Source organism: Danio rerio, chromosome 20, assembly GCF_049306965.1.
Source record: "Danio rerio strain Tuebingen ecotype United States chromosome 20, GRCz12tu, whole genome shotgun sequence".
Taxonomy (NCBI): domain Eukaryota; kingdom Metazoa; phylum Chordata; class Actinopteri; order Cypriniformes; family Danionidae; genus Danio; species Danio rerio.
In genome coordinates this window covers 42,166,044-42,180,412 of record NC_133195.1, presented here as the reverse complement: position 1 = coordinate 42,180,412, position 14,369 = coordinate 42,166,044, and the positions used below count along the sequence as shown (strand labels likewise).

Here is a 14,369-nt window from a genome sequence, read left to right as displayed (position 1 = left end):
CACAAAAAATAAATGGTAATAAATTAAGTCCTCAGTGTTAATCAAGACAGCAGATTAATTATAAATCAAATCACTGTGGTGTGATTAAAGATTCTTTGTGAAAGCTTAAAAGTAACAAAGATTAATTTGTACCTTTGTAGCCATCAAGAATTTATTCCAGTCATCTTTATTGGCTGCCATGCCTGGTCTTTTGAACTCAATTTTATTACGGAGGACGGGGTAACCTGTGTTTCAAATAAAAAGGAAAAAAAAACAACTTGCATGTAAGCTTTATAAGTACTTTAGTTAATTTTAAAATATAAATTCATGACTCATGTCGTTCCAAACCTGGACTGCTAAAACATGGGAAATTATGTGCAACACACAAGAAACGCAAGTGAAATGTGTGGTTTTGTAACATCTTCATTTAAAACCCAAGTAGCTACACATCATTTGGTATCACCTTATTATACATGGCTTTCACATGAAAATGTTACAAAACCACAAATCTCATGGGAAGCACATACTGTATGGTTTTACTGTAGGCAATTAACCGAGAACTTGACTTGGATTACACTTCTTAATTCATATCTATTTATTTCTTGAAATCTCTATGAATTAGATTAATAATATTTTAGACCAAGGGTCAAAATGTCTCAGATTTGATTAAAAATATCTTCAACTGTGGGTTTGGTAAAAATAAGCATGAATTTCATTTTGTCCACATGCATTCAATCAAAAGTGAAAGGGTCCAAATCTACATTGTGTCCAAAAACATTCTCTAAATAGGACCTACATTTGAATTTTGAACTTATTTAAAACCTTTAAAGGGAAAGTTCACCCAAAAATTAAAATTCTGTCATCATTTAGGGGCCGATCACACCGAACAGGCTTTTCCATTCTGAAAACGCGAGGCACACCACACTGCCTTTTTTGTTGACAATAAAAAAAGAAGTGCGTTGCATTTGTTTATGTCGCTATGCAATGACAGAACAAGCTGCGTATTGTGTGCGTGTGTTGCTGTTGATATTCATTCATTCATTTTCTTTTTGGCTTAGTCCCTTTATTAATCAGGGGTTGCAACAGTGGAATGAACCGCCAGCTTATCCAGCATATGTTTTACACAGATGATGCTCTTCCAGCCGCAACCCAACACCAGGAAACACCCATACACTCCTGCATTCACCCATACACTATGGCCAATTTAGCTTATTCAAGTCACCTATAGCGCATGTCTTTGGACTATGGGGGAAACCGGAGCACCCAGAGGAAACCCATGTCAACACGGTAAGAACATGCAAACTTCCCACAGAAATGCCAACTGACTTAGTAGAGGATCGGTCCAGTGACCTTCTTGCTTTGAGGGGATCGTGCTACCCACTGCACCACCTTGCATGCCTGCTGTTTATATTGTTATAATTGTAATATATTTAATAATATTGTGATATTCATGATTTGTGAAGTCATACAGCACGGGATAACTCAAAACAGCAACCACTAGTCTCTCCTCTATCTTTAAAAGTCTCCGTAGTCATCTTGACAACATAAACACTGCTGTCACCTTAACAAAAACTCCACCTCTGCTTTCATTTGATTGGAGAATGAAAAAGTTTAATAGTGCGCTTTTTCCACTCAGAGTTGACCTTTTTGAACTAAGAGCGCACAATATGCAACGGCAAAAACGCAAGATGCGGCAAAACACTCACAGCCGTTAGTAAACAAGTCAAAAGATGCATCTCTCATTGAAAAAAACGCCCTTCTCTCCCTTCACTTGTTCAAAACCTATTTGAGTTTCTTTTTACTGTTGATAACAAAAGAAGACATTCTGAAAAACGCTGGTTACTGGGACCTATAGACTTCCATAGTGAACTTTTTAACCAGTAACAAGCTTTTTTTTTAAAAACATCTTCTTTCAAGAGTTCACACTTAGTTGTTGATCGATAATAAAGTGTGTTTGGCATGCGGTCCCAAGAGAGAGCCTTGAGCTCAGAATATCCTCGAGCCTGGGACTCCCTCCCGTTTGAAGGTCGAAAAGGGAGTTTAAGCTCAGGTAGATCTCGAGATCTCCCCTGCTTGTGATGATGTTAAGAATAGCTAAAAGATATAGCTGGATAAGAATTTGACTTATGATGCCCCTTTAGATAAGTCAATTTACTTATATTATATGTCCAAGGAACCTTGAGAGGAAATGGGGGAACCCAGGGAAAACCAATGCGAGCATGGGGAGAACATGCAAACTACATACAGAAACGGTGACTGGCCCAGTAAAGGCTCGAACCATTGGGCCGCCATGCTGCCTTATCAGGAGAAGGTGGAGGAGTAGGGGTGGAAGGGGGGATTCTTTAAGACATAGATGACTATAGTAAAAAAAAACTCTAGTTATTTATAGGGAGTTAGTATTTATCTGATTAGCGCAATATGTGAAGTTGATGCGGGACCAGCCGTGATCAATCACAAGCATATGATCCTCTCGAAATTAGCTTATAAATAAACCGCACTTTGTGTTCAACAAGAATGGAACTCAAAGGTTTAAAACCACATGTAGGAGAGTAAATAATGAGGTAAAATTATATTTTAGGTGAACTATCTCTTTAAATTTATGTTTAATGTGAAATTTCGATGCACTACATCCACTTATAATAATCACATAACCTACCAGTATTAGTTGCACTGTCTCCCATTCATAAATCCTATCATGTGGCCTAGTAAATAGTCTACTAAATGAACATTTCAGAATCTCATTGAATGCAGTAGATCATCTGGGCCTCGGAAATATTGTTTGCACACATAGTGTTTCATAACATTTTATAAAGTAAAGAAGTATGCAATTTTAGAGTGCCATGGACAAAAACACAAATAACATATGTCAAAATATATTTTCTATGTTCCACAAATAAAAAAAACACTTTGAAGTTTGAAAAACATGAGGGTGAGTAAATAGGACAGATTATTTTATTTTTCAACGTCAGTTCACATTAAATCTTAAGGAAATATCAATCTCCCTGCACACTCCCATCACAGCACACTTGTGTCTCACCTGTGATGACGCAAGGTAGGGACCGGATGCCAGTGCTGGCGGCCACGAGGGAGGCTTCGTACGTGCCCCTCTCATCCTTCGGCAGCACCTGCTCCACCCGCTGGTCCATGGACACAGTCAGAACCCATTCTCTAATCTCCTCCCTCTTCTCCACCTGGAACACAGCCAACGGGAAGAATTCACTCGAGGAAGAAAAAAATACATAGGCATCTGCCAATGAAAGTGGGGAAGGCTTACTGTGACGTGTAGCCTGGAAGGAACAGGGACCTCAAATGGGATGTCTGTATCCTGGAAGTCTGTGTGATCTAAAGCATCCAGTGTTCCCTCATCAATGCCCTGAATATATAAAACAATTAAAGAATAAATGGGCTTTTGAAAAAAACAGAGAGGCAAAACCAACCAATGAAGAGGCTGAAAGCAGTAAATGTCAAGATAGCCATGATATAACTACATTTCCCCTAAGAAATAAGCACAGTTAAAAAATCTCTTTGGTTGTGCTTAAAGCTCACTTAAATTTGTATTGTATCATTAGACATGACATTATGTTTTTTTAAAGTCTCTAAAACAAGTTTTCCAAAGATTTACACTCTATGGTTTTTGTTGAGGGTCGATAAAATACTTGCTCATCAAGTTGATTAATATTGCACTAAGAATAGTAAAATTATGAAATATTATTACACTTTAAAGTAACATTTATATTTTAAGATATTTTAAAATGTAACTTAACTTGATAACAAAGCTGACTTTCCAATAGACCTTCAACATCACAGGATCATTATGATCCTTCTTTAAATATTAATATTGCTGATTTTGGGGAGTCATAGGAGCATCCCAAATTGCATACTTATGCACTATTCTACACCGTTTAGTAATATAAATAGTGTAAGTAGTGCATTCACACTAAAAAAAATAATAAATACACCAAAATAGTAAGTGCACTTTAAACACTCGAATGATGCACTATTCGACAGTTAAAAAAAAATGTGGAATGATGGACACTTCACACACTCAACAGCTGCTGCTTTGCTCATGTATCGGAGCTTTCGGTTACTGATGTTGAATTACTTTATTTAGTAATTCTTCTAGGCAGGTATTATTTGGTAGTTTGGTCATTTATTTCGCTAATTTTCCAAACGTCATCAGAGAAACGGTTTGAATTTCCACTTAGTGATAAAAAAACAATAGTGTTCCATCTGGGACGACACTACATACATATACTATGCTGTTGAGTGTGTAAGTGCATAAGTACTTAGTGTATAGTGTGCCATTTAGGACATGTTTCCTTAACCAAACACACCCGATTTACATTATCAGCTCATAAGCAGAGGCTTAAAGACCTTCAATGGGTATAACAGACAAAGGAGACATTAAAAACATGCAGTGTCGGTGGGCCTTCAGGAATGGGGTTGAGTAATACTGATTTAGGGCACCAAAAACATTTCTTATCACTAAAGTCTGTCTGAACCGGAAGTTGCTGCAGACTATATGATGATATACTGCCAACTGAAATGGAATATTAAGTAGAGGGTGGGGTTTTACTTTTGTGCTCCTCCTCTTGTCTTTCACTAAAAGCAAAAAAAACAGAGGGGCAAAGCTAAGCATATTTCGCCCTGTCAAACTGATGTCATTAGAGAAGGATTGCCATAGTAGTAAGTAAATAATTAGGTTTTGATTAAAAAAAATTATTAATTAATGGATTAACTTGAATGGAATAATTGTTAACCTCAAGACTTACAATGTACGCTAGCAAAATTCATATTGTAAAATTGGATTTCATGCGGATTTTAATGCTGCTTAATATTTTTATGGTAACTAGGGTAAATACATGAATCAGAGAGTAAAATTCAATACCTTTTAAGCCCTTTTTTAAGTCTCTTTGCATACATTTTAAAACCTCATCGCCACTTTTTTTACGTAAAAATTTTTACGTACAGTATTTTTACTAAATACTGGTTGTAAGAAACTAATCCTGACTAAAAACTAACCCTAAATAAAACATTATTCATATACTAAATAAAAATGCTAATCCAGCAGGTGGCGCTTGTAGAAAAGCATGAATAACAGTGTTGCCTTGGTTACTGCAGTGAACAAAGCAGCATGATGTCAAATCCAGTGTTGCCAACTTAACAACTTTGTCACTATATTTAGTGACTTTTCAGACCCAACATTTCAAAACAGCGACTAGCCACAAATCTAGCAACTCTTTTTGGTGTTACTAGAGATTTTTTTAGACTGTCATGTTTCCGTACTGTACCGTTCCTACTCTTCCTAACAAGCCGCGGGTGATGCTGTTGGTCCCTCCCCCACCCCAGAGCATTCACAGGCGCCCCAATCCTCGTACAGCAGTCTCTCCCACCAGCAGTGTGAGAGCAGATCACCTCTCTGCTTAGCGATGGCAAATTATTTAGCACTGCAAACATGAGGTATTTCCCTTGTACAGTTAAACCAATCTGCTTCTCTTATGTTTTAAATTGAACAATTTCATTTGACCGTTCGTTCTTTTCTTTTTCACAATCAAGAGATTTTAGTGACAGTTACTGCAAATTCCCTATACATCATCTATACTGATTTACCTAAACAGCAATACATTTTGTTAAATTTACATGCATACATAAAGCTACGTGCAAATATAAATGCCCCTTTATAAACCATAGGTTATTAAACAAACAGAAACTGTTAGATGTGATGATGTCAGTAATATGCAAATTGATGTATGACATAATCTAGCGACATTTAGCAACTTTGCAAGCAGAGCTTAGTGCTTTTTCATTGAAAATAGTTGGCAACACTGGTCAAATCTAGCAGGATTTTATCAATTTCATAAACTACACAGCACCCCGATATTCACAGATTAAATTCAGGCAAACTTTACTATACAACTTTACAATGTTAAATCAAAAATACAAAGTTTAATACATTGTAAAATAACATTTAAGATTTTTATAAAATACTTTTTTAAGGCCTTAAATTTCTCTAAATTGATTTATCAACTTTTAATACTTTTCAACACCCTGCGGACACCCTGGTGATACATTTTTAGGAGTTTTGCCTGTATATACTTTTACTGATAGCCATTGACTTTTAATGACTCATCAAGGACCACTATTACAGCTTAAAATCTTACAGTATATGTTCTACTAAACAAGAGTCAAAAGACACCCTAAGAGCAAGTACATTAACAGCAAACTATCTTTTCTGAGAGAACAATTCTTTTAATGCATTCTTCGATGGATAAAAACATGTAGCAAAAGGGCAGCAAGATGACTATTTTTGCAAGCGACTTGTATAGTTTAAGTTTGTTCCACACCAGCTAACTCTCTGTAGCCTACAGTCTCATCTGACAGATACTCATCAGACTGCACACACAAGCACGCGTCTTTTACTTACATCAGCCAAATCCAAGAAGCGATTGAGGAAGATAAAAGCCATGTTCTCCCATCCAACAGCCTGCATGAGAAATATTCATCATTGAACTGAAACAGCTCAAATTAAAAAATGAAAATTTGAAGAAATATTAATCAGAACTCCAGAAAGAGTCTTTCAGAACGTGAGGCAACTCGAAATGCTTTGCGAATCAAATTATTCACACTTGCTGTGTGCTTTTATTGGAGCAAACAGAGAAGAATTAAGCCAATTTCCCAGGGCTCTTAGCTGCCCTCCTGTTCTCTGTCTCAGATGAATGGTTGAAGCGGCTGTGTGAGTGTGTGTATGGAGCTGGGAGTTCACCTTGGCTGCCAGGCCAGCCTCATAAAAGGCCTTGTCAGCTGGAATGAGCTCGGTGTGCCTCAGGAGAGAGATGGACAGCTTGGCCGCCACAGAACTCTGTAGACAAACAAACATGCATACAAAATTACAGCAACACAGATTACATAAAGGTAAAGTGTGTCATTTTTCGGGGATTTTGGAAAGATAGTTCACCCCCCAAAAAAACATTTATTTCCTATATGGTTTTAAACCTGAGTTTCTTCCTTCAGTTGAAAACAAATTGTAGATATTTAGAAGAATGCTTGTTGCCCATCGACTTCTGTAGTAGGAAAACTAAATTTCTATGGAAGTCAAGTTTCAAGGTGCCAGATACTATCTTTTTTATATTTTCTTTTGTGTTCAACAGAAGAAAGAAACTCAAATAGCATGTGAACAAGTGAAGAGTTAGCAAATGATGGCAGAATTTCCATGTTTGAGTGAATTGTGGGATCTTTGGAATCGTTCTGATCCTTATTTTTTGAGCATAGTCAATAATGGCTTGACCATGGAACTATTAAGGAAACGTTTGCAAAACATTATACTATGTCCTGAAATCACATACTTCTTTACTCTATAGCAGGGGTCTCAAACTGCCAACCCGCGGGCCATTTGCAGCCCTCCCTCCTTCTACCTCCGGCCCGCAACTGACGTCAAAATATAACGAGATTTGGCCCACCATAACATATATTTTTGAATCACTATCATTGTTGTACAGACGCATATAACCTCTCCCTGCGTTCGCGTGGGTTTCCTCCAGGTGCTCCGGTTTCCCCCACATTCCATAGACATGTGGTACAGGTGAATTGGGTAGGCTAAATTGTCCGTAGTGTATGAGTGTGTGTGTGTGTGAATGTGTGTGTGTGTGGATGTTTCCCAGAGATGGGTTGCATCTGGAAAGGCATTCGCTGCTAAAAACTTGCTGGATAAGTTGCTGGACAAGTAAATGAATGAATGAACGCATACAGCCACTTGTGGTTTTGACCCCTCACCTACTGAATATTTAAAGTATAACACTATATATCTGGGTTACTTTCGGTTTCTCTCAGTGTGCGGTTGGGAGTGATGAACATGCAGATTATTTCTGGGACTTGATTAAACAGAAATATTTGTCCATAACAGCTCTATTTTTACCAAAGCTCTATTTTTATAAATGTTCAAGGTTCATTTGATTATAATCAGTTATATACCACCTATATTGTGTTGTACAAACACTTGTTCATGTTATGCTGGTGGTATACATATGATAATTTTCCTCAAATGCATATTAAGATTTGTATAAAAATGTGCATTTGTAAAGTTTTACTGTTGGCTGAATTAATCATGGATGTATACATACTTTCTCCCTCTTTGTTGTAATTTTACAAAAAAGAAAGATATTAAGAAGAACAATTGACAGTAAAGTCACTTAAGTTCCCCAATCTGCTTTCTGCTGTCTTACGCTATCTGTTAAACTTCTGGTTAAGCAACAGTTAATTGGGACATAATAATAATTATTATAATTAAATTGCAGTATTTCCATATCAATTTAAACTACCCCTTCAAACATAGCTCGACTATAGTTTAAGTCCCTTAGATTCCTTTGCTGATCCTTCCCCTCTTTCTGGTCCTCATACTCTACATTTCTACATTAATTTTCCTTCAGCTTAGTCCCTTATATATCGGGGTCGCTTCACAGCGAATGAACTGCCAAACATTACGACATATCAAGGGTGTAGAATTGGCATGAATGGAGGGAACGTGTTCCTCCCAATATTAATCAATTACTGAAATGTCTCTACCAATAATTTAATCGACTTCAAAATGAAATAAACCTCTATCAACCCTTGGTAACCTACACATGCACATAGTCAAGTTCCTCACGAGTTCACTGTTATACTATTAACCAAGACTGTGAATTTAATTAAAATTTGTTTTTGATTTTGCCCTCCATAATTAAGCAAATCAATAATCGGGATAAAAAAGTTAAATTGCATCACACACCTCTTTAAATTTCTCTACATTCAAACCTCCTCAAAGCCCGATTGCAGTAAAATCATTTAAATTGACTTTTGCAGCATGAGACGTGATTGTTATTTGTATTATTAAGTGTTTATTTTATATTATTAAGTACTTTATTCATGCTTTTGAAAGCGCAAAGTGAAGTTTCACAAACTAACTTCGAGAGGAACACGTGATTGAGGACGACTAGCTTCTCCTCTGTGATCAGTAATAATCAGAGTGATCCAAGCTTACTACAAATGGATCGTTTTCTCCTTACTGCTCTATCTTTTTTTTGGAAGAATTCCCCCTTCCACCCCATCTCCTCCTTTCCCCCCCCCTTTTCTGAAGGGGAGCTCTCAAGACCTACCTAATCTCAGATCCCCTTATATGCTTATTGAACGGGTGGGAGCCTTGGGCTCAAGTATCTCCGAACTCAGGGTTCTCTACCAGGACAGCATGCCAAACCTGCTATAAACGCTAAGCATATCTAAGAGGGAAGTCTTGAAACAGAATTTGTGCTGTTAAATGCATGCGCTCTAGGGATGCATGTCCCCAACAATGTCAAGAGCTATTCTACGGCCTTGCAGCAAATGATTTACACAGCGGATGGTTTTTTAGCCTCAGCCAAGTACAAGGAAAACATTTCTACATACCAAAAATAACTATAAAATAAATACATAAACTAATAATAATGATGATAAGCAGAGATGGCAGCAGGAATATAGCCCACTGTCACTTTAAGAGCCACAATGATCTGATTTAGTGATTTCCACATGCATTTTTATTCTCAACTGTTTATGTTCATTTATGACATAAGAACATGTTTGACAAATTTTTGCATTCTTAAAAGAAAGTTGACTTTACATATTCTGCTCCATTACTGTGGGCATGCACAGAACAGCACAAGTTCTCATTTGTGCTTTTAAAAACTAGAATAAATCTAATGCACTTCAATAAATAAAGCACATCCCATTCTGCAAACGTCACATTACATGATTTTACTCATTTCCATATTTCTCATTACCGCTAGAAAAGGGCCAGGATATGACATAATAGCTGTTTAATCTCGCTTACAGTTGTTTTTTTTTTCATAATCGTTGGAGGCCAAATATGAAATCCAAATTGAATTTAATTGAATTGCACAGCCCTAAATAAAACTATTTTTAAATCTTTCAAAGAATGTGATGTCAAGATGCATAATCAGCATTGTTTGTATATATCAGAGATCTGCTGTGAAGTCTATACACACACCAGCTGGTCAATGCCTTTGGCTGCAGAACGAGTGGCGTAATAGTGAGCAACCAGCAACATCTGCTCAAACTCCTCATGCGCTGGAGAATTAGCTTCTGATGACTTGGTCAGGTTTTCACACTGCACAAAACAGACATACAAAGTGTAAGATTTTTCATTTAAACAATACTTACTAAATAATCTTCTAAGGGAAAGATGCCATTAAACCCAGAGCTTACCAACAACAGAAGGACGTCCCGTAGATCTGACCACATCCGAAAGGCTTCCGCACAATCCCGGTCCCTTAGGTTCACCAGCTCCTGGAACATCCGCTTGTAGATGTTGAAGTTCTTTCATAGGAGAAGGAAAAAGTTATAGAAAAAAAGCTCAATGTTTTATATGATTCTTTGAACGTGACATCTGAGTGATTATATAGTTGGAGATATAGTTGGAGTCTATATTTCAAAAGGTTAAGAAGATGTCTTTTTTCTGATTACAATATAAGACAACAAAAAATATGCTGACTAGTACAGACAAGAATTTTCAGCTATACAAGATCATAATAATATAATAATATTAAAACAATTAAAAACATACAACCATACAACCAAAAAGCTGAATGAAATAATGACTTTAGACACCACCTGTACCTGTAATGACAAAATCTTCTATATAATGTAAAACAAGTATTTTACTTTGTTTTATGAAATTAGATATAAAAAGTGATGTAATGTGAGTACCTGTGAATAAGCTGGAACTCCATGCTGGATGTACAGGCTGAGCACTTTCTCCACCTCACCTTCTTTGATCAGGTGGGTGGCGTACAGGGCGATGTACTTGTGCAGCACCTTAAAATTCTGTTAAAGAGAAAGGCAGATCATGTAAAGATCTTGTCATGTCTGCAGACTGACAGTTTTTGGATGAAGGAACAGGAAAATCAGCACCTGTTTGGAGGCTGTGTCAATACATTTCTCCCACTGTCCTCGTTCTGCATACATGTCCAGTGCAGCAACCACATCTACTCCAACCAACTGATTAAAAAATAAAGCACAACTATTAGGATGAACCATGATTTTAAATTATTATTACTACTTCTAATAATAACAACAATAATATAAATTAATTTATTAATCGATTGTTTATTATACTAAACAAAAATAATGACAATAGTAATAATAAAACCGAAGAACATAGGGATATGTTTTTTCCAGATTTTTATTTGTCAGGGCAAGTTTTAAATGTTAGTAAAACTGTTAAACATTTAGGGCATATCCTTACTGAAGACATGAGTGATGACAATTATATGCACAGGGAACGACAAAAGTTATATGTTCAAGCAAATGTACTGAGGAGAAAGTTTTATTTCAGTTTGGAGCAGGTTAAAGTAAACCTCTTAAGAACTAACTGCAGTTCTTTATATACAGCTCCTCTGTGGTATAATTTTTAAAAAGAGAGTCTCCATAAGCTGCAGGTTGCATACAATAATTGTTTGAGGATTCTTCTTAAAAACCTAAATTGTGTAGTGTGAGTAAATTGTTTTGTAATGTAAGAGTTCAATAATTTTTTCCTTTGATGAGAAATTTGATCTATAAGTTTATATGTCGGTTGGAAAATTCTCAGAATAGCATTTTAAAGTTATTGATAAACACTAGGCTTACTGAGGTGCGTTTTCAGTCACATTTAATGAAATATTGGCATAACTGTCCTTTTTAATCTATATTGTGTGGCTTGTATTGTTTTGTCTGTCTTTTGTACTATTGAACCTAGTGTCTGAAATAAAAAGAATTAACAATAATAATAATAATAATAATAATAATAATGACAATTGAAATAATAATAATAAAAATTATTGTTTATTATAACAAAAACAATAATAATGACAATAATGATAATAATGATGATAATAATAATACATTATTAACTGTTCATTATAACAAACACAATAATAATAACAATAATATTGATAATAATAATAAATATTTAATAGTTTATTATAACAAACACAATAATCGAATAATAATATTAATATTAATAATAATAATAATAATAATAATAATAATTGTAAATAATTAATTGTTTAATATAACAAACACAACAATAAAAAAAAATAATAATAAACAGACTGACAAATAGTGACAATTTGACATAATGAAAACAATTATTAAAATAAGTAAATATGTATCAATCAGACAATCAATAAATTATGATTATTATTACAATTTTACTATTTTTATTTACAACATTTTAAACTGTCTTTTGTGACTAATTTATTCTATAATCAAAAAGACAAAAAACACTTTTTCTTCAAATCCTTTGTACAAAATACAGAACATCCTTGAGCTGCTCCATTTTATCACAGAAGTGTACATTTAACTAGTTTCCTTGTTAACATTCTGTCTTTTCAATAAAAAAGCCCTGACCTGCATCATTCAGTGACGGTTATGCTACCAGTGAAGCATTGCAATGAGAGGCAAGCGCTCGCATCAATTTGGTGACTCATATCTGTTATTCTAAATTGAATCAAGCCAATCATCTCCATTTTTCTCTCCTTCCAAACAATAACTGAAAACAATACAGTAGCGGAGGAGCTGCAGTCAGCAGTGCAGTGTTATGCTCGTTTAATGCATTCTTTAACCTCGACCTCCATTGCTAGGAAAAAGATTTTATTTGCTCAAACTTATACAGGATTCCGACAGCTACAGCAGCTCTCCGGCTTTTTGAGCCGAGTGGACAACACAAGTTGGATCAACAATCCCAGGTCGAAATACCTGGACAATAGAAACTCGCTAGCATTCTCATTTACATTGATAGCAAGTAGCATCTAGAGTTATGTCAAAAGTAAGCTTTCTAATGAAGAAACTGTAATTAAATCAGAATTTGGCAAAACATTACAACACTAGAATGGTTTAAAATTTATACAGTGCCCTCCCACTAATATCAGCACTCTTGCTAAATATAAGGAGACTAGAAAAAAAATTGTTTACCTTTTTAATATTTCGCTCAAAATAATACAAAAAAAAGTTTAATTTGGACTAAATTGGAAATCGCCTACACTCCCTATATTCATATTTGCACATTAAAGACATCTTCAGTTTTCTTAGAGACAATTAGACACACAATAAAACAAACTTCTGGAGGATTCAAAAAACTTTGGGTCCTCTTCTAGATTACTCTAAGTGAAATGATTCCAAAGGTCTGAATATACCGCTCCTCTGTAAATATCACTTTCCTTCCCACTAAGTGTGAATTAATAATCAACTTCATCTTGAAAATATTGAATTAATTTAGTTTATTTTACACCTGTGATATTATTGTGCTTATTAGTTTGGATGACCGTGTCATTTTCTTTTTTAATACTGTTGTTGTATTTTGTTTAGACTATAAACATGTCATTAATCTTTTGAAGATTCTTCCATTTTTCTGAATCTGTCAATTTAATTTGGAATCCTGCTGAGTTGGACAAAATTAAAATAAAGTGGGGAAGAAAATATGGGGAAAAAAAGAATTTTGTCCTTGAAACTAGGGTTGGGAAAAATAAGGTACTTCAATACTCCTTTTGTAATATCTACATATGTAAAAGGACCATCTGTTGCTTTGTGTTGGAAAAAATGTGGTAAAATTGGAGATCATACCTATATTTTTTTGGAATTGTCCCAAGATTCAAAAATTTTGGAAAAATGTTAAAAATAAAAATAGATAAGATATTAGATGTAAAAATACCCCTCAATCCAGTTATTTGCTTACTGGGAACACTGTCCAAAGATGTCCAAAGAAATGTTTAATAAAGAAACAAGATTTGTCCAAAGAATATTATTACTGGTTGCAAAAAAAAAAATATTATAACAATACATTGAATGGAAGAAGGTTCTCTAAAGGTGGCTCAGTGGACTCAGAGACTTAAACAGGTCTCTATAATGAAAAAAAAAACTGCATGTCTGTAAATGAAAATATGATATTTTGAAGAGGTGGAAAAGTTTTCCGACATATTTAGATGTATATTTAGAGGTTACTTAACCTATCACCACTGTAATTTGAGGTAACTACAATGTAACACAATGCAACTTGATGCACAAATGTATCTCCTGAAAAACAATTATGATGGCTGTACCTTTTATTTATTTATTTTTATTATTTAAAAAATATATATTTATTTATTTTTTTAATAGTTTCATTATAATTTCATTATTATTTGTTTTTTATGTATTCTCTCATCTGTAAGGGGTTGTTGTTCTGGAAAAAAACATATTGAAAAATCTTAAATAAAATGTAAAAAAAAAAAAAAAAAAAGAAACTAGGGTTGGGTGGATAGATGATGCCATCGTCCATTGTTGATGGTGGATAGACATCACGATGCTGAGCCGGCAACCCGCTTGCAAAAAATACACACAGCGCGGTTAAC

General features: G+C 35.0%; 1 protein-coding gene across 3 annotated transcripts in view; it reads right to left on the bottom strand.

The window, feature by feature from the left end:
* ift172 (intraflagellar transport 172) overlaps positions 1–14,369 on the bottom strand; it is a 71,418-nt gene that overhangs the window by 8,626 nt on the left and 48,423 nt on the right. For all 3 annotated transcript variants that reach the window (XM_073932361.1, XM_073932362.1, NM_001002312.1), the window contains 9 exon segments: positions 10,915–11,001; positions 10,711–10,827; positions 10,210–10,320; positions 9,992–10,111; positions 6,743–6,838; positions 6,404–6,463; positions 3,254–3,352; positions 3,017–3,170; positions 133–224 (listed from right to left, as the gene is read on the bottom strand). In XM_073932361.1, the coding sequence (XP_073788462.1) occupies positions 133–224; positions 3,017–3,170; positions 3,254–3,352; positions 6,404–6,463; positions 6,743–6,838; positions 9,992–10,111; positions 10,210–10,320; positions 10,711–10,827; positions 10,915–11,001 (936 nt within the window).